Raw genomic sequence first — 20,191 nt, 5'->3', positions numbered from 1 at the left:
CAGTGCCTGGCAGGTCTCTTTCTCTGCCTATTCCCTTGCTCTTGGCGGCCCAAGCAGGCTTATGTTCAAGAGCGAATAAACAGAGGGCAAGACTTGTGTAAACTCTCTAGCTTGGAAGCCCCTTCTTGGCAGTTTGCTGTTTTAGCGAACAGCTTACTGCAAATTTAATTGCAACAGTATGTGCTCTACAGCCTCTGGATGCTGATAAATGCCATTTTATTAGGGGCAGCAAAGAATATGCCTTCATTAGATCAAAACAAAACAATGCCTGATTACAAGAGACAGTACACTAGCAAACATGGCTTAAGTACCTCCTGGCCACTGAAACCCTGAGTAATCCCTAAGTATCACTGACTGTAAATCTCAAAGTATTTCATTTAAACACGTCTTTTCTTGGACTGATTATTCTCAATCAAGAAGCCAACCCAACCAACCAGCTGACTGACAGAGAGCTTGGCAGTAGAGAGCACATATGCATGGATGTGAAAAAAAGTGATGAAGAAGAGTGAAAGAGAGAGAGAAAAGGAGACAGGGAAAATCTGTCTGAGCATTTTGGGAAATCCTGGTGGTAAGGCATTCAAATCAGCTTTTTGGTATCAAATGTCATAAGTTTTAATATGCACAGCATGAGCTATAAAAAAACCCCAACACTACTATAAAAAGCAGTGGTTGCTTTAAAACAAGATGTACAACTAACCGTCCCACTCTTATGGACCTTCTACTATGGAAAAGAGACCAGAGAAAGCTGATCATGGATTTAGGGTAGGAAATAAGCGTGTCTACTTCACCAAAGTCACATGCAGTAGATGCAGAGAGAGCATGGAGTTTTGTGCCATTGATGCTGGCTGTAAGCTCATCTGAGTATGCAGTGGCCGCAGAAGAGGAGGATCCTGTTGAGTCCTAGAGTTTCCTTTACAATCTGCACACCCGTTCAGAGCAGTCAGGATTTATCTAGGTGATATTTCTGTCATCCAACACCAAAAAAATAAAGAAGTGGAAGAGGAGGAAGAATATTTCCCAGGTATTTTTTTCCTTCTGAAATAGGTTATATAATAAAATACACAGGAAAGAAACAAGATGAACCACAATGCTGGGGTCCTTGGCTGCACTCGTGCTCTCTGTGCATTTGGCTGCAGGTGAGGAGGTTCAGCATGAGGCAAGTCAGGGCTTAGCTCAGCTGCCAGGGCAGAAAGGGTTCAATGCTGTGCTGGCAAAGGCAAAACACAGTCCAAGATCTTTCCCACCTTTTCTTTTTATGTTATGCCGATACCTCTCTTCTCCTCTGGTGCAGGGGAGTCTGCATGCAGCCTCCTACATCCCCTAAATGTTTTACGGTGAATGAGGCAGGTAACCTTAAGAAGAGTGTGTGTAACCTTGAAATCTAAGGCTGTGTAACCTTGAAATCTAAGGCTGTAGCCCGGGCCACACGGATAGCCAGGGCACCTTAAGGCTGTCTGTGGAACCCTGGTCCCACTGTGTCCAAATCCTGACTCCTTATTTGCCAGCATTAATAGTGACTTCTAGGGCAGCAGGGGTGCTTTGTTACAGCACTGCCCCGCGTGCTTGTTGCTACCATGTCCTTTAACATCACAAATCCCCCCTGGATCCTAACACAGCCTTCCTTCACTGCCCCTCACTTACAGCCAGAGAAATAAAACTGATCCATATACTAACCTCCCCCCCGAGGCTGCCAGAATAGACTTTTTCCTAGAGATTTAGACAGTCAGAAAGAATATTGTATTTGGGGAAAACATAGCATTTTACAGCAAATAGCTCCACATCAGGTATAAAACTGGTTTTGGGAAAACTGCTGAAGAAATTTTATAACCAAAGCTGTGAAAAAAATAAACAGGATAGCAAGGAAAATGTCTTTGCTTGGTGGTGAAGTGTGATGAAATGTCATTTTAGGAAGACAAAGAAATTTGCTTTATTATCAATGAAAACAGGCAAAGGGTCATCTGGCTATAAAGAGCATGTTATTAAAAATGTCTGTTATTCACATCTCGGTCAAAATAAATTTAAATCTAGGCTGTAAATTCCTAGTTTGCTAAAATTTCAGAAGTATTTTTCCATCTGTTCTGTAATAATTCAGCTATCTGGTTGCTATAAAGAATTTGGTTGTCTGCCATTTGGACAGGGAGTCATTTTTTAAAATGTATGTAAGTCTCACGGTATCTGAAAGTCATACAATTAGCAAGCTAATTAAATCAAACTAGAGTTCCCCATCAAAAAATGTAATCTTTGACTCATGCTGGGGAAGTGTCTTTGATGGAGAGGAGTTCATTTCAGCTGAGCACACAACGCGCAAAACCGCCTCACAGAAAATATTGCCTTGGTGTATGAATCCTACAGCACAAATAAACAGTGTCAGGCCAGATGTCATGGATGCTACAGCTCACAAATGTCAGGTCCAGAGAACTAAGCCATTGGTTATAAAAGGATGTCTTTTTTATTCACCAAGAAATAATATCATCCCAGATTCAGCACTGAAGAAGGGATGCTGTCACCTCTCCACTAAGTCCCTGGGAAAAGTGGAGAGGAGGCATGCATAGTATCCAGCCAAGGGAAAAAACTCCCCTTCAGAAGAAGATGGGTGACAGCAATCAGGTGCTTGGCCACCTAGGTCCAAAGCACAATGTTACTGCAGCATTTTAGGAGATTAAATATTTAATCAAGTTTCCTTTTTTGTTTCTTCTGCTTACAAATACGTAGTGATTGGAGAAAGGCTTTTTCACAGGTGGATGGGTGGAACAGAATGTATTCCCCAGCATATATCCCCAGCATATGCCCAGCAAATTACAAATCAAATGTAAATGTAGGAGTAAGAAATGAGGGTCAGCAAGACAAGCAGGGGCAGAAGCCACGGGGTCTGCTGAAACTTGGCATGTGTATTTTAATCATCCCAGCGACTCAATTTCACCACATCTTGTAAGTATTATTATCTCAGACTTAGATGGTTTTGATCTAAAAAGCCTACAAGTGACCCATCTTTACTGATAATAATTTAAATTATTACTTGTAATAAATAAAGTAAAATAAATATATAACATATATATTATATAGGTAATAAACATAAAAATATAATAAATATAACAATATAATAAATAATAAACTTGTAATAAAAGGAGCCTAGAGTAAAGCAATTCAGATATTTCTGTCCCATAGTTTTAACTTCATAGTGAAGTGAAAAATAAGTATTTCCATATCCTGCATTCCACAGAACACTAGAGTGTTTGCCCCAGTCTAAGCCTGGACATGCAGCTCTATTTCGGACTATTGTTATAAAATTCTGCAGTAATCCCAAGAGGGGCACCCGAGTCTGTTGTCAGGTTGGCTCTGTTTGGCTGCTGCTGTTATATCATTTACATTACCAAATTTAAGGTTTTTCAGAATCATAGAATCACCAGGTTAGAAGAGACCCACTGGATCATCAAATCCAATCATTCCCACCAATCTTTAAACCATGCCCCTCAGTACCTCATCCACCCGCACCTTAAACACCTCCAGGGAAGGTGAGTCAACCACCTCCCTGGGCAGACCGTTCCATTGCCTAATGACCCTTCCAGTGAAGAATTTTTTCCTTATGTCGAGCCTGAACCTCTCCTGGCAGAGCTTGAGGCCATTCCCTCTTGTCCTGTCCCCTGTCACTTGGGAGAAGAGGCCAGCTCCCTCTTCTCCACAACCTCCTTTCAGGGAGTTGTAGAGAGCAATGAGGTCTCCCCTCAGCCTCCTCTCCTCCAGGCTAAACAACCCCAGCTCTCTCAGCCGCTCCTCATAAAGCCTGTTCTCCAGCCCCTTCACCAACTTTGTCGCTCTTCTCTGGACTCGCTCCAGAGCCTCAACATCCTTCTTGTGGTGAGGGGCCCAGAACTGAACACAGGATTCGAGGAGCGGTCTCACCAGTGCCGAGTACAGAGGGAGAATAACCTCCCTGGCCCTGCTGGTCACGCCATTTCTGATACAAGCCCAGATGCCATTGGCAAGAAATGGTAAACTGCAGCTGCAACAGTTTCCTAGCCACACAAAGTCTGTTTTCAGGACACTGCAAAAGCTCACTTCAAAATGCACCCCTATAGCAGAGAGGCATATGTGAAGCAAGGAGAGACACAGAAGAAGGTAGGAGATGAGGAGAAAGCATTAAGGGCTGAGGTACCGATGTCTGCTGCAATGGGTGTTGCACAGGGTGGGTGAAGAGGAACGGGGAAATCTGGTAATGGGACGCAGGGGGTGTTGAGGAGGGCTTGACTGGAAAAGAAAAAGGAGGGAGGATGGAGGTTGGAGGATGGGAGGAAAAAGGTCTGGCAGGAGGTGGAAAGGAGGGAAGGGCAACAATAAGGGTAGCCTCACCAGATAAAACCTAGACCCGAGGAGCTGAGATATTCAGTCCCTGTACCCAGAGCTCACTTGGCAGCACTGTACACAGGGCCTTGCTCTCTCCCGTGAAGTAGGAGAGATCCAGTGAAGAGCCGGGCAACACCTGGGTCCAAGACCTTCTCCAGGGAAGGCTGGGACAGACCCTGTGAGCGCTCCACTCCTATTACTCACTTTTCTGTTTTGACACTGGGAACTTAAGCAGCTATTATTTTCTAACGGCAATTTGCCCTCCTTGTGTGACAGACTGCACGTCTGTGCCCGTTCCCATTAAAAACAAGGAATGGGCACAGTAAACATACGGTGCCTCTAGCTGGCTATGGGCAGTGACAGAGAGAATAACGGAGAAATCTACTGACAACAAGACCCCTCACTACAATGTAGCTCATTTTCACTCTCCAGAATAATTTCCCCTCCCCTCAGCATCACAGTCCCATTTTCTCCTGGTCTGAGGCAAAAGGGCGACCCTACTCCTGCCAGTGCTGAGAACGTCAGGAGGGGAACAGTGAGAGCGCCCCAGCCCAGTGACAGAGCCCCAGCCCACCGGCAGCAGGTGAAGGGCTTAAGGTGCCCAGTGTTTCTTTATTTAGCCAGGCCTCCTGACAAGGGTTTTATTGAGAGTTGGGTATGATTTTCCCCCAGAGTGAGCAGACAAATAATCAAAACTGCCTTTCCCTCAGTAAGTGTAATCTCATTACTTTCTACAGTGTCCCTTTTTTTTTCCTCTGGAAATCAGCTGTATTTTCTCCTTTTATTCCCATTCCCCCATATTACTTTCCTTTTCCTTTAATTTGTTTAATTTCTAGTCACTGTTAGTAAGACAGAAGAAAACAGGGATGAGAGAGAAATGTGTCCTAGAAGGTGTACAGCCAACTCACACAACATTGTGGGAAACAAGTTATTTTCAAACAACGCAACTTAAAAAGCTGTAAACTTAAGAAGACAGATTTCCTCTCTTTTACATCAGCTCAAGTAGAAGAGAAACCAGCTCCACTGACTTCATTTGCAGTGCACTGCCCCACACTTGCACAATTTTGCTTCCATTCCTGGATTTCTCCTGAAATACTAGGAAAAAATGCATTAAAACCAGCAGAAGGTGGAGAAGGAGTGTGAAAATCACATATCTACCTTGTACCCGGGTTTTCTTCCTCTCTTCTTTGGGATTTTCATGACCGGCAAAGCACTGGCTGGTGCTGAGTAGAGGTTGTGAGCTGCCACTTTGATGGACGCTGGCTGGAGTGGGGGCCGCCCTCGCTTCTTCCCCACCATCCTTGGGGACTGCATCTCCCCGGGAACCAGGCTGGGGGGCAGGCACGGTAGGTGGCTCATCTGGCCCAAGGCTGCTGATAAAGCAGAAAGAGGAAAAAAAAAAAAGGGAGTTTTTTATTTATATTACATTTTAGGTTTTTCATCCAAAGGCAGTTTTCTCATGCTGTCATTTTTCCCTGTTACCATCCATCATAAAGCAGCAAGAAATACATAATAGATATGCGCTCCTGGGAGGGATTCCTGGGTGGGATTCACCTGACCACAGCTGGCTCAGCTTCTCCAAAGAAAGACAGAACCCTTGTCATGCCCATTTCTCTTCACTGACCATGAATACAGTACAGGGAGCTGGCTCAGGTGACAAGGTTTCTATCGCAGATGTCTAATAGGCAAATCCCACAATAGCGACCTTAACTCTGCATTCTGCAGATAAATACAATGAAGACATGAGTTTACACCCACCCACCAATGCCTTCTTTCACAGTGGGTTTGGAGTAGACGACCTCCTGAGGTCCCCGCCAACCTGATTTTTTCCCAAATTCTGTTATTCTGCAAGTCTTCCCTCACCTTGGAAGTGCTATCAATATGAAAATGGAATTCCCTCCACTTCATATGCAACATTTCTGAGTACGGAGGCTGAATTTGACCATGAGGCTGCCGGCACAAGGTAGCCGCTTTAGAGGAGAATTGCCAAACATTTACTCTCTGCAATTTTATAGCATCTGTTACCACGCATGCTAGTAGTGGGCTTTTGGATGTGCTCCATCAAAAGCTGTTATTTTACCACAACTCCATGCAGCTGATGAAGTTGAGCAGGGGTAATGGAGTGGAATCTGGGCCATTTTCCTCTGTCCAGGTTTTAATAAAGAAAACAAGTATACAATCATACACAGAGCACCACGGGAATATACAGCCTTCTTCACTGATTCTGGCAAGGGTCATGTGTTAACGAAGGTCAATAAAAAAATATAACTGCAGAAATACATTTTTAAATGTTGATAAATATCGTCTTTCCTGCGTGTGGGCAGAATACTAGACCCAGTCCTGCCTGCATACGTTACTAGACATAAGGGTCTAAGCAATTCTCATGCTTTTATGATAAGTCTTGTGATGGCTGACGTTTTCAATTTCATGCTCCCTCAGGCCAGTGATAATGGGAGACTCCCTGCTCTCTGTTCTTACAGAGCAGACTCATAGTCATCTTGGCTGCAGAGAAAAGATGCGGACCAAGAGCATCCTCTAAGTTCAAAATACATAAAGAAAATAAAGGCTTGCTTGTTACTACAGACAACTACATATTTTCAAACTATAGAAACCTAAAAATGTCTTACTACACATGAAATCTCACAATTTCATAATGCAGTGTGATTCGACTGATCAGAGCTGACATCGCTGGGAATGAAGTCAGGGGTGCTCAGTCACGTAGTGGGAAGCGTGTCACTTCATAGGCACCTCTGGTGACAAGTTTTTGCAGCAGGAGGCTTCTCTGCTTCAAAGGTGAATATATTTTGCCTAGTTAAAACTTTGTAAGCATGACTGACTAATAAAAAATTCACTTCTCTGGTCTTATCCAGGAAAAATAGAGAGTTCCCAACCCCGCGCTCCAGTAAATACATTTATTTACAACATATTAAAAACTAAGGGATTTAATAGCACTAAGGGTATCTGCTCAGTCCAGATAGATCCATTTCATATGGGAGTATTTATATACTGACTTTAAAATTCCCAGTCTTCAACACTGGCTACCTAGAACTTTCATGCAAACACTGAATGTCTAACATGAGATCACTGCAAACCTGTAGTGCCTAATTTACCAGATTTTCTGGGGTCACAGTGGTAGCACCCTCCAGGCATGCTCAACCAGCTTGGGAAATACCTGAAAGCCTGCCTTGGGATTCTGTTTTTTACCAAATAAAAGTCTTGTGTGACTGGGGAGAGTATGCTTTCAGGGTTAAAAGCATTCAGGCTTGCCACAGCAGGAGTCAAATAGAAAGGCTCTGGCTATGCTAAGCATAACTGATTTCCTTCTGTCTTTATCAGTGTGCATTTTCCTCCCCATAGTGCTTTCTGAGAGACGCCCTTCCACCTCCCAAAACAAAACGTCCCCAGGACATTACATTATAGGCTGACTACAAGCAGGGAGTTCAGCAGGAAAGGGAATCACAGAATGGTCGGGGTTGGAAGGGACCTCTGGAGGTCATCTAATCCAACCTCCCCTGCTAAAGCAGGTTCACCTAAAGTAGGTTGCACAGGAAAGCATCCAGGTGCATTTTTAATATCTCCAGAGGAGGAGACTCCACAACCTCTCTGGGCAACCTGTTCTAGTGCTCAGTCACCCTTGCAGCAAAGACATTTTTCCTTGTATTCGGGTGGAAATTCTGGTTCTCCAGTTTGTGCCATTACCCCTTTTCCTGTTGCTGGAGACCACTGAAAGGGGTCTGGCCTCATCCTCTTGGCACTCAGCCTTTAGATATTTAATAATATTATATATTTATATTATTATATTATAATCAAGGATTACATTGGGTTTCGCACAGAAACCCACTATGAAAACCCATTGCTTCAAGTTTTGCATTTTGGTAAACAAAGCCTGGCAACCTAAAGGCTTTTTTTTTCGCACAGAGGAGCTTGGCAGAGGCTAATGCAAGCCCAGTCCAGGTTTGCTGCCTACCTGGGGAAGAGCAGTGGTTCCTATGACGGGGCCCACGGGTGGCCATGAGGCTGTGACACAGAGGATATGGACCTGCATGGACTGCATTGCGTAGTCTTTAACATATTCTCCTTTGATGGTAAAGGTAGCTGGTGGCACCTCAGAAACTCTGAGAGTTAACAGCTCCTGAAGCGAAAGAGCTGCTGACACAGAACACTTCTTTGACTGAAATGTTGCTTTCTTCTGCGGTCAGTGAAGTATTAAACATATGGTGGTCAGGAACCACACTAAATATTAGTGATCCCAATTTATTCGTCCTCTCTCTGCTCTCTACACTTGTGACACTGTGCTTTGGCAAAACCTCTTAAAACTCCTTGCCACATATGCTGAGACACAAGATCCAACTGGACTGTGCACAAAATGATGTCAGTGTATTGCATTTGAATTGAAACAGCAAAGACAAGGAGTCAACTGCAGTATACAAGCTGTTGTTATTACGCTTAATTACAAGCCCAACCATGACTTGATCCTCCTTTCTTGTATGCTAAGCGAAACAGAGAGCATCTTTGGCAGCATTTGCTGTCTTACACTGCTGCAAATCCTGGAAAGAAAGCGTGCTCCCCAGCAGGGGGAGAAGATAGCAGACAAGCAAAAATTGCTGCTGTCTGGTGATGGAGGGTGACAGCACGACCTCCTCTTAGGAGAAAGCTCTTGGGCAGGCTGAAAAATCATGCAGTTAAATTGTGGGTTAGCCAGAGAGACCAGAGGGACAGAAGAGCTTGTCTGACTGCCCACACCCCCTGACAAAGTCAGGGTGTTACTTCGGAAGGACTTCCCTAGGGCAGCTCCAACCACTGCCACACTCTGTGCTCGACCCATGGCTCAGCTGCTGGAAAGCTTGCTGGCTTCAAGGCAAGTTAAGAGAACTTGATGCAATTTAAGGGCAAATTCAAGGGAGAAAATTATAGACTACCAACAAAGGCACCTCCTCTGTTTAGACACTGTGGTACAAATAGCCTGGGAGAGTATTTTGGGAGGGAAATCAGTATATGTTTGCCCTGTCCTTGTACTTTCCCTAAAGCACTGCTTTGGACAGAAGAGCATGGTGCAGCTTCAATCTGACCTGGGTCTATCACTTTCCTATTATTAGTATAAAAACAACAGAAGGACACTGCTTTACACTTGTGACTTCGCATCACTTAATACAGGGCTAGACACGTGGTAAACTCCTTACTTGTCTCCCAGACATTGTAATCAGGGAATTTGAATTGCAACCCTGCCTTCCACATTGCCCCATCAAATCATAGAGAGGAGGTGGCAGGGAAATGCCCCTCCCCATCCTGATGTCTAGGCAATCATTGCAGGAATCTTGTTCCTCCTGGGCAGCAGAGGTTCTGTCATGACTTCAGAGGATCCTGAGGGTCACTCCGTGCACAGCAGTCTGCCCCATGGTAAGTCAGGGGTGAAAAGAAAAATATGCCCTAGATAAACACTGGTGACCTATAGGATGTTTCTAACAGCCCGTGCTTTGCACTCTGCTTGCCCTGCATCATGTGTTGCTGTATGTGCTGTATGATTAGCAATACAGCTAACCGTGCCGGCAGCTATGCCTGATAGCGAAGAGAGCTACAGTGCCTCTCTTCCCAAGCTAAGTATTATTGATGGACCACAAAGATCCATTCTTAATAAAAATAAATGCCTGCAATAAATGCAGCTTTTAACCTGCGCTCCAGTAACTGCAAGGGCTGAAAGTAAAAATATCACATTAAATTTTATATGGGTAATTCCAGAGGATGATCATTTAAACTCGGTTTACACGAGGTCTCACGCAAACCTGTGCCTGGAGTGGCACAGGATGATGCGTAGAGAAGGAACAAGCCATTCATGCTTTAAGCCAAAGGAAGTTGCACAAGTGCAGTCAAGTAGGAAATGTGTCCATTTCACACCAGCTGAAGAAGAGTGTCCTTCACTCCCAGTACAGCCAGTGTAGAAGGACTCCAGCTCAGGAATTCCTGCCAGCACTTGCAGCCCTGCCTCCAGCTCTTAACTCCTGCAGAGCTTCATGTCTCCCAGATATACTCACCCAACAGAAAAGATACCAACTTCTTGTAATCTTGTCTGTCTTTCCTTCAGCTGTTGTTCAGGAAAGCACACTCTGTGGGGGAATATAATGCTATTAAGTGGGAGTGAGGGGATACTTTTCAGCCAGTAACAGGACTATTTTCTTCTTCTCTGTGCACAGCAGGGCAGCCCTTTGGCAGTGACCGCTCGGAGATGGTGTCCTGCAGAGCAGGTAAGCAAAATGAGAAACATTGCCTGGTCTAAAGCAAAGCTTTATACCTGCATACTCCACTTGGGTAGTATTTAGGGACATGAGGTGTTACACATCTCTTCATGATGAATACCAAAGCAGAGAGTACATGAAAGGTGCTTAGTGAAGCAGACAGTAGGAATTTTCACTAATAAAAGCATTGAACCAATATACTCTGCTTGTCTGAATGTGACTACCTAATGACATTGTATGGAGATCATCCATCTCACCATTGCTGGAAGAAAGGTCAGGATAATTTTCAGCCATGGCATGAGGTTTTTCTAAAGTGATTTGCAAAGCTTCACTCTTTCCTTGACTGTTGCCTTGGGGATTGAGGTGAGACAAAGCTGCTTCTGTGAAAGACTCTCTCACCCATTTTAACCCCAGGAAGAGAATTTATATGTAATCTATCCCCTTGAGACTGCCCAGCCAACTGTGATTAGAATCGTCCATGTTCCCAAATCAACCATTAAAGAAACAACCACCAGAAATACCTGTGGTAGTTGTGGGAACAAGAATAGGATTAACCTCACCTAATTTCAAACCTCAGTTCATCCATCACCTCAGTGCCTCCAGTCATTTCAGATGTGATCTCTCTTATACCTTGTGTCACATCTGCCAAATGTCTTCAGCACCTCAAGTCATCTCAGGTAACACTAGATGACTATTTTAGGCAACCAGGTTTAGTTATAGGGAAGAACTCAATAACAGATTAAGACACCTAAATGCCTACATTCAGAACCTTACAGAATGGTGTCTCTGTGTGCTGGACGTCTGATCTCCCGTGATATCAGTGGAGATTTAGTCAGTGAGGTTGACGATGCGCATTCAGCTGCCCAGATGCAGATATACATTCTTGTGGGCTCAGTGGCCTTAGGGTCCACTGACCAGGTGCAATATGATTATCCTGTAGGCTCTGTCACTTCCTTGTAAACACCTTTATTTAAGTGTCTTAATCCAGAGCTAATCCCATTTGGGTTTGTCTCACCTATTTTAGACCAAATATTTGGATGAGGTTAATGATATCCTACATATATACATATACATTTCTTCTGTTATAAAATTATGAATCTAGGAAAAAAAGCCTAAGTCTAGATATCTACAATGCCCATATGAAACCCACCCTTGGCCTCTCAGGTCTACCTTCAATAGCCAGTTCTGTCTTACCCTGTGTTCAGCATATTTCTGGTCAATAGCATATTGCATTGCAGAAGAAATCATTACCTTTTTGGAAGAAGAAACTCAAGCTTCACAGGTTAGAAAGACTTTTGATTCCTGGGTTTGTCCTGGACACTCTGCAAGGTCCCAAGTAACTTCCTACTCTTTCAGTGTCTCACTTCTCCCATGCTTTCCACAGCATCCCCTCCAGGAGGCAGGAGGAAAACCAGACATGCGAAGTGACTTGTTTGTGACAAGATCAGCTGATGGCAGGTTCCAGGCTCCTTCTGCCCCTGTCACCTACATCCCAACTGTTGTGACATGCTGCTTCTCAAGGAAAATTGGGAAAATATTTTAGTACCTCTCGCTTGAACAAAAGAATGTGTTTCCTTTCTTAGTTCCTAGAGTATCTGAATTTTGCCAGCTATCTCATGTTTTAAACATTCTCACAAACAGCTTAGAAAAGGCTGGAGAAAATGCAGACACCTTTTCTTCTGTTTGGAGCCACTCCCAAGGAGACTGATCTTTAGGTATTCCGAAGAGGTATTTCTGAGTACTCCCTGCATAGAGCAGTGCTACACTGAAGACTGTGAGTAGATACAAGGAGGAGTGAATGTAGATTTGTCCTAGGCAGTGAAAACATGGATTTCTAATGAGCTGTAATATTTCGCTAGAGCTGGTAGCCTTATATCATTTTCTCCCTGCAGCACAGCAGAGATTTAACTCTCCTTGATAGAATTGAAAGTAGCAGCAGAGTCCCAAACAACACATACCAGCATCCGTCACTGTACCCTGAAGCTATTGTGTCAGCCAGGGAGACTATGGGAGACAGCAGTGAGAGGGTGCTGGCAAGTTTTTCTCCAGTGCATTCATTCTGTGTCTGAGAGAATGGCAAAAAGGTGGTGTGCATTTTTTTAGTCTTCTTTCCTGCAGAGTAAGTGTTCACGTATTCACAAACTCATGCTCTCTTTCACTCCCCATATGACTCCTGGAGTTTCAAGCGTTTCGAACAGACCTGAAGAGGCACAAGAGTGAGGGGTGCAAGTGTTTGGAGGTGTACCAGAAATGTGTACCAGATTGAAATGTGGACCCCTCAGCTGTGTTCCCCCAGTTTTGGCCACCTGACTTATGAGACAGTGAGAGCAGAAGACAAAATACAAAAGCTTGGATGCTGGGAAAAGCTCATATTATATGTGATGCCCTCTCAGACACCCAAATCAGGCAGCTCCATGGCACAAATCTATAGAAAAATAAGCATCCTTCTCTCTTCTGCTCAGGAAACTACCCGAGGCTGTTCTTTTCATTGCTCTGTGTTTTAGTTTGTCCCCTGCTTCATGGGTACTGAAGGAGGTGCAGCAGCCAGTCCGCATGTGGCTGGCACACTACTGCTTGGCTGTTCACATCTTAGGGAACAGCACATTTCTCTTTGCAGCTGGTTTCAGCCCTTTTTACTTGCATGTTTCCAGCTGCAAAATGTGCTAAAGGTTACACTGCAATAGCAATTGCATGGCAGTTTACTAAATAATCTACCAGAAGATCCAAATACAACTGAGTTCAAACAAGAAAACATCTTTTTACTCTTACAAATGTGTTCCAGTGCAGCAGAAACCCAGCAAGGTTTCTGCCGTGGTGCTTTGCTGGCTGTTCCAGGCTCACGATTGGCAGAACCCCTTCAGAAGGGGTCCTGCAGCAGGCTGCTCTTCAGCTGCTGAGAGCAGGTCTTGCAGAGCTGCGTTTGGTATTTTCACAGTTGCTGCGTTGGGTTGGGAGGGGAACAGGCATCATGCAAGCAACATCCAGTGCTGTACCCTGCCCTCTTCTCCCTTTCGTGGTCTGTATGCGTTAATGAAGGGGCAGGAAGCTGATAGGAAATAACATAGGATTCTTCAAAATCCAAACAAAAGGTATTGATGGTGTCTGTTCCTTTCCTTGTTACTAAAAGCAAGAGAAAGGAAAAATTATTCCCAGTGTCATCTTACAGCCTGATTTTTTATTTTTTAAGTGAAATTCAGCAGCAGTGATGGTGCTGTCCTTGAGGAGGTGTTCTCTTGAAGGATAGCACCCTGGTGACAGCAGGTAGAGCAGTAGCTGCGTGCCCCCTCTCACACAGGTTTGCTTAATGAGCCAGAAGAACTTGAAAACCCTGGCAAGAATGGGACCCCTAGGAGCAGTCGAGGCCAGCCTTGCCTCCTGCTCTTACCTTTCTTCATTTGGCCTGACAGTTTTGTTGCAGACAAGTAGCCTATAGCTGGGAATTGAGCAAATGGAACTTTACAGAGAGTGAGTGAACACAGGCAGAGCACCAAAGGAAAGATGTGAAAAATGGATAAGATGATGCTATGAGAGTGCCAAGGGTCACTCTTCTGAGGTGATCAGTCCAAATGTGCATCAAAAAGGGAGGAAAAAAAAAGGCAATTCCTTCCTTCTCTCTCTCTTATGTGGAACTAGTAGCGCCACTTCTGATATTGCATAGAAACAAGAAGAAAAACAGCGCCTGGATTCAATCTCCCATGTCAACGAGCTGCAGGAGAGGGTTGAGTTCCTTTTGCAGGTCTTTGCCTCAGACTGCGGTTTGCCATTTGCAAGAAAAGGTCCTAGCAAAACAACTTGAGTCCCTTCCCTCACTACCCTGAGGTCTCCTGCCTCAACACCTGTGTATGCAGAGCTGCCATTTCAGTTTGCTAGAAAAAAAAAAAAACCCCAAAAAAAACCAACCCGGCTCTTAAAATCCCCTGTCCTCAAATCCTGAGGGTGGTAAAATGTAGTGGACTGCTGGTGGAGCGGTCCAGGAGCTGTGCAGAAGTCTCTCTGCAAGCTTGGAGGTGCAGGATGGAGAGCTGAGGCTGAGGGCTGAGTAGTATAAGTTTGGTATTTATTATAAAAGCAGTTACTCCTGCAGACTTGCACTCTCAGGATTAGTGTCTGCCAAGCCTTCCTAGCAGCCTAATTCTAATTCACGTGCTTACCCTCCCCACCTCTTCTGAGACCCCTTTCCTCCATGCTGACAGGCTGCGAAGTTTCTGAAGGAGGTACATCCTCTCCCCTGTTGCCTGCACAGGCTGTTAACACTCCCTCTGCTCAGCAGGCTGATGGGGTGCTGCTGCCCACATCAGCATCCCTCTGTACATGTGTAACACACCTCTGGGAGGTGTAATGGAAGGCTGCTACCTTTCCAGGCTGCCACCAGCTGAAGACACTTCCTATGGACCCTCCACCTGACTCCCGGTTGCCTTGCCTCGGGCCATCTGCAGTTCAGGACCAAGTGAGTTTTCCAGTGACTAGGAAGACTGTAACGCAGAGCACATCCCTCTTTCCTCCCTGAAATACCAGGTGTGATTTCCAATAGCAAGATCATAGAATCATAGAATCACCAGGTTGGAAAAGACCCACCGGATCATCGAGTCCAACCATTCCTATCAATCACTAAACCATGTCCCTCAGCACCTCATCCACCCATCCCTTAAACACCTCCAGGGAAGGGGAATCAACCACCTCCTTGGGCAGCCTCTGCCAGTGCCCAATGACCCTTTCCGTGAAAAACATTTTCCTGATGTCCAGCCTGAACCTCCCCTGGTGGAGCTTGAGGCCATTCCCTCTTGTCCTGTCCCCGGCACTTGGGAGAAGAGGCCAGCACGCTCCTCTCCACAACCTCCTTTCAGGTTGTTTTAGAGAGCAATGAGGTCTCCCCTCAGCCTCCTCTTCTCCAGGCTAAACAACCCCAGCTCTCTCAGATCCTCCAGCCTCAATTCCCCCAGGTCAAACCCTGAGTGCTGGAGATGCAGACATGCTCTGGATGTATGTTATTGATTAGTTGAAACTGAAATAAGTCTTTCCTTAAATACATGAATGTTTGTAGCCCTGATAGGGCTTCAGCCCATAAAACCAAGGATGAGTGATTCTGAACCAGTAATCAAATTTAAATCGGGCTTTTTACTGTAGCGGGTCCTGTTTCATGGGTTCGGCCAAGCGATTGCTATTTCAGCTACCCCTGTTTCTGATCACACACTTTGCCAGTGTAATTTACTGGTTGCTTTCCAGAAGTCCCCTCCTGCCATTACCTTTGTTACCAGGGAACTTGCACAGTTAACAAGCTAGCTCTCCTTGAACTACAGGCACACAAAGCAATACCTTATTTATCTACAGCCTTCAGACCAACGAAGAAAGCATCATCTTCTCTTTTGAATGCAGTTGCTTTCTTTCTCATCTTCTGTGTCTCAAGCAGAAGCCAGATACTTTCATTACCCATAAACCACAGATCCTTTCTGGCCTCTGTTACATTTTCAGGCATAAAGATTTGGAACAAATAAATGTGAAATGAGCAACATTTATATTATGTCATTTCAGTTCTCCAGTTGAGTCAGTAATTGGCTGATACTTATACTTTTTCCCTCTTGCTTGTATGGCAGTATTCTGGTCTCCTCTTTTATAACTATTTGCCTTCCTCCCCTTCCTTCCCCATTTTCCATAGTTTTTACATTTATGGGGCATCTTCAGCCAGTGTCTGCCATAAATGGATAAGCCTCACAAAGTTGCTAACTCACTTCAAAGAAGGTTCCAAATATCTAGATAATTTCCTTGAACTGCTTCCAGAATTGTTTCCTTGAACCAGCTATGCATTACCCTTCTCAAAAGAAAAAAAAAGAGCTTGGCATTTATATGTAGCAGGAAGAAGGATCAAGTACCTACTCAGAGAAGGTCAAAGTATTCAAATTATATGGTAGGAGATGGGCAGGGAGAAGAGACATGTACCCACATGTCGTGTTTGTCTAGATGTACATGCCCTCTTACCTCTTGGGTGTATTTTGCAAGTTGAGGAGAGATTTCATACACATTGCAGGGGAGACGATAGAAGAGAGCAAATATAAATAGATACCAGAGAGAAAGTCTCGCAAGTGTGATCCAGACAAGCAGACATGCAAGGATTCAGGGTGCTTACGCCACTTCCCTGTTGCACACTGCAATGAGAGCTGACTGGGAATTTTTTGGAAACTACAATGCATAGAAATTCTTCTTTCTTACATCAGCATTCTGCAGTAAAGAGCAAAGTGCAACAAAACTTTTGTTGGAAAGCAGCAAAAGAGGCAGACTCACCCCAGCCCTGCTCACCCCCAGCCTGGCCACTCCCTAGCACTTTGGATCGTGAAACTTTGGTCCACATCACACTCATGACCAAGCCAGACTCTTTCTAACTACAGCTATACTACTAAATAAAAGAGAAGCAGGACTAATGCTCATCTCCAGGGCTTAGGGGCACAGCATAACTTGCATCCACATGGCTCAAGTTGGTCCCTGGGCTGCATATTTTTCTTGAGAGAGTTGGATGGAGCAGCCTGGATGAAAGCAGGGAAGGTGTTAATATTAAACAGAGTAGAGAAGGTTGAGAGCTCTTCATCTTTTTTGTTCATGAAAGGCGGTACTCCGTTAGGAAGAAATGGCCTCTCAATGACAGACTGTTACCCAGTGTGAAGTCCTAGCCTCTCATTGTCTGCTGTCACAGCTCTCCTATGTTGTGTGTGTTCATCACAGAGCAACTCCACCCCAACCTTATGTGCTGGATATAAGGACACTGGCTCACTAACTTTCTCCCATGCACATTGAAATGACTGTGATTTAAACCCAATGCAGGATGATAATGGGCTTTCCACCCCCAAAACACCAGCAGGACATCAATCTGCTTCCCACCAATCTTGCTAATGGTGCCCCGGACCCAAACTTTCCCCAACACCTACCACTCTGGAGTTAATCTAGGCTGCACAACCTGGGCTGATCCTTGAAAAGATCTGAAATTCACAAAAAGATTCACTAGTGCAGAAACAGAAGTCAAGCTGAAAAACTTCCTGTCTTCCCCAGATCTAGTGGATCTCCAGTGGTTTAATAAGAAACATGAGTGAACTTTATATTGGAAAAGAGACAATTGTCTTAGCAAGTCTTGCCCTTAGCAGACAACACTAAGCTGGGTGGAAGTGTCGATCTGCTGGAGGGTACGGAGGCTCCAAAGGGATCTGAACAGGCTGGACCGCTGCGCTGAGTCCAATGGGATGAGGTTTAACAAGGGCAAGTGCCGGGTCCTGCACTTGGGGCTCAACAACCCTCTGCAGTGCTACAGACTAGGAGAAGTCTGTCTAGAAAGCTGCCTGGAGGAGAGGGACCTGGGGGTGTTGGTTGACAGTGACTGAACATGAGCCAGCAGTGGCCCAGGTGGCCAAGAAGGCCAATGGCATCTTGGCTTGTATCAGAAATGGTGTGGCCAGCAGGTCCAGGGAGGTTCTTCTCCCTCTGTACTCGACACTGGTGAGACTGCTCCTCGAATCCTGTGTTCAGTTCTGGGCCCCTCACCACAAGAAGGATGTTGAGGCTCTGGAACGAGTCCAGAGAAGAGCAACGAGGCTGGTGAAGGGGCTAGAGAACAGGCCTTATGAGGAACGGCTGAGGGAGCTGGGGTTGTTTAGGCTGGAGGAGAGGAGGCTGAGGGGTGACCTCATTGCTCTCTACAACTACCTGAAAGGAGGTTGTAGAGAGGAGGGAGCTGGTGTCTTCTCCGAAGTGACAGGGGACAGGACAAGAGGGAATGGCCTCAAGCTGCGCCAGGGGAGATTTAGGCTGGACATCAGGAAAAAAATTTTCACAGCAAGGTTCATTGGGCACTGGCAGAGGCTGCCCAGGGAGGTGGTTGAGTCACCTTCCCTGGAGGTGTTTAAGGCACGGGTGGACGAGGTGCTAAGGGGCATGGTTTAGTGTTTGATAGGAATGGTTGGACTTGATGATCTGGTGGATCTCTTCCAACCTGGTTATTCTATGATTCTATGATTCTGTGATGAGGAGCTTGGGGTGGTCTGGATTTTTTTGCTGACGTTTATTGCCTCCTAAGTGTTTCATTATGGCTTGTATACTATCATCCTCAGCTACTTTGCCAAGTAAATAAGTTTTTAACACAGAGACAGCCCCTGTCCTGGGTACTACCATCATCCCTTACCTTTCTTGAGCCCACAGTATAAAATAAAACATCTGTGCTTCCTTCCTTGTTAAATTATGTCAGCTGCATGAAAACACCAGGGCTGGGAATAGAGCTGGGACACCTCCCTTTCCAATAAAAATGTGCTTTCCAGGCAGTCTGAGCACTGAAGAAGCAGCCCACTGCTTCTCCTGTTGCACACAAGTGATATCACAGCAGCATTCTTGGGTACCCCAGGGGGCTCAGCAGCCATGTCTGGTCCCCCTGCTACCACGTCACCCCCTGCCTCCCTTTCTGTCACTGGTAATATCCAGCCACTGGTTCTGGGATTGTTTGTCTCCAACGCCAACACACTTGGCTGGATCGTGCATACCAGCTGATATCCCTGCCACAAATATCTGTCCCAGGAAATAAATTAACCCCTCTAAAACTGAAGAAGTTTTATCACAAAAGTCAGTAGGGAAATATCTTTTCTTAGATAAAGGGCAGGAATTTCACACATTTCTCACATAAAGTTATCTTTACCCCTTAGGGGCCTGCTGCACTTTTATATTACATTTTGAGAAATAATACTTATAAAAGATTCATCCTTTTCTGGCATAAACTGAAGTAGCTCTTATGTTTCTGTCTTTGGAGACTTCAGGGACTACAGCATCTGCAGATGCCCAAAGCTTTCACTTCACACGCAGGAGATAACGTTTGTATTTGAACCACATTTTGATGTTGCAATTGGATAGCTTAAATAAAGGGATATTCATTTAATCATTACGTTTGCATTATTTGCTATAGAGTCTGGTGCTGTGTGTCCACTGGGCAGGCTGGAGGAGGTTGGTGGCACTGCTTCAGGCCATAACCTGTGATTTCACCCTGGCACACTCCTCTCTGGGAAGGTGAGGTCTGGCCACTCTCAAGCTTGCTGTTTGCATGGATGCAGAGACTGTCTTTGGAGGCAGCTGCAAGTGCCTCGTAAGACGTAGAGCAGACACATCTGGAACAAAAACACACTGGGAAACTGCAAAATATCCCAGACCTAAGATTGAACCACAGGAATACCAAGTGGTAAGTTAGCAAGGTTTGACCAACAGGGAACAAGGAGCAAAGCTTTGCAAACTGGGGCTGGTTATTAAAGCATGCCGCACCCAAGAGTAAAGTTTGCTCCTGTTTCACTCTATCTATAATTCATTTTGCAACTAACAATACAACCTTCATTTTTTCAGAGCTGTTTTGATCCATTTCCCCCTCCACTGAAACACCATTTCCTGTTTTCTAGATGATTTTTATATTGTATTTGGCAACAACCCTGTTTTCATCACCTAGAAACTCAATACTCAGAACAAAACCACTCCAGCTGGCTTGTGTGTCATAGTCTGTATACCTTGGGCAACAGACTTTTGCAAAATTGTACTGATTAAATGTCTGCTTTTGCTGCTTTTCAGATGAAAACATCTCAGATGAATGGTCCCATTGAATGAATTTTCAGTTA

At 44.9% G+C, this 20,191-nt stretch overlaps 1 protein-coding gene across 1 annotated transcript in view; it reads right to left on the bottom strand.

Moving 5' to 3' along the window:
* LOC138717408 (sex comb on midleg-like protein 4) overlaps positions 1-5,679 on the bottom strand; it is a 43,849-nt gene extending 38,170 nt beyond the window's left edge. The window contains exon 1 of the mRNA XM_069850921.1: positions 5,500-5,679. Coding sequence (XP_069707022.1) covers positions 5,500-5,655 — 156 coding nt within the window. The 5' untranslated portion in view covers positions 5,656-5,679. The remainder of the gene's footprint in view (positions 1-5,499) is intronic.
* Between the last annotated feature and the right edge of the window lie 14,512 nt (positions 5,680-20,191).

The sequence above is a fragment of the Phaenicophaeus curvirostris genome, chromosome 2, assembly GCF_032191515.1.
Source record: "Phaenicophaeus curvirostris isolate KB17595 chromosome 2, BPBGC_Pcur_1.0, whole genome shotgun sequence".
Lineage (NCBI taxonomy): Eukaryota > Metazoa > Chordata > Aves > Cuculiformes > Cuculidae > Phaenicophaeus > Phaenicophaeus curvirostris.
The sequence above is the reverse complement of the archived record's forward strand: the minus strand, read 5'-3'. Positions and strand labels throughout refer to the sequence as shown.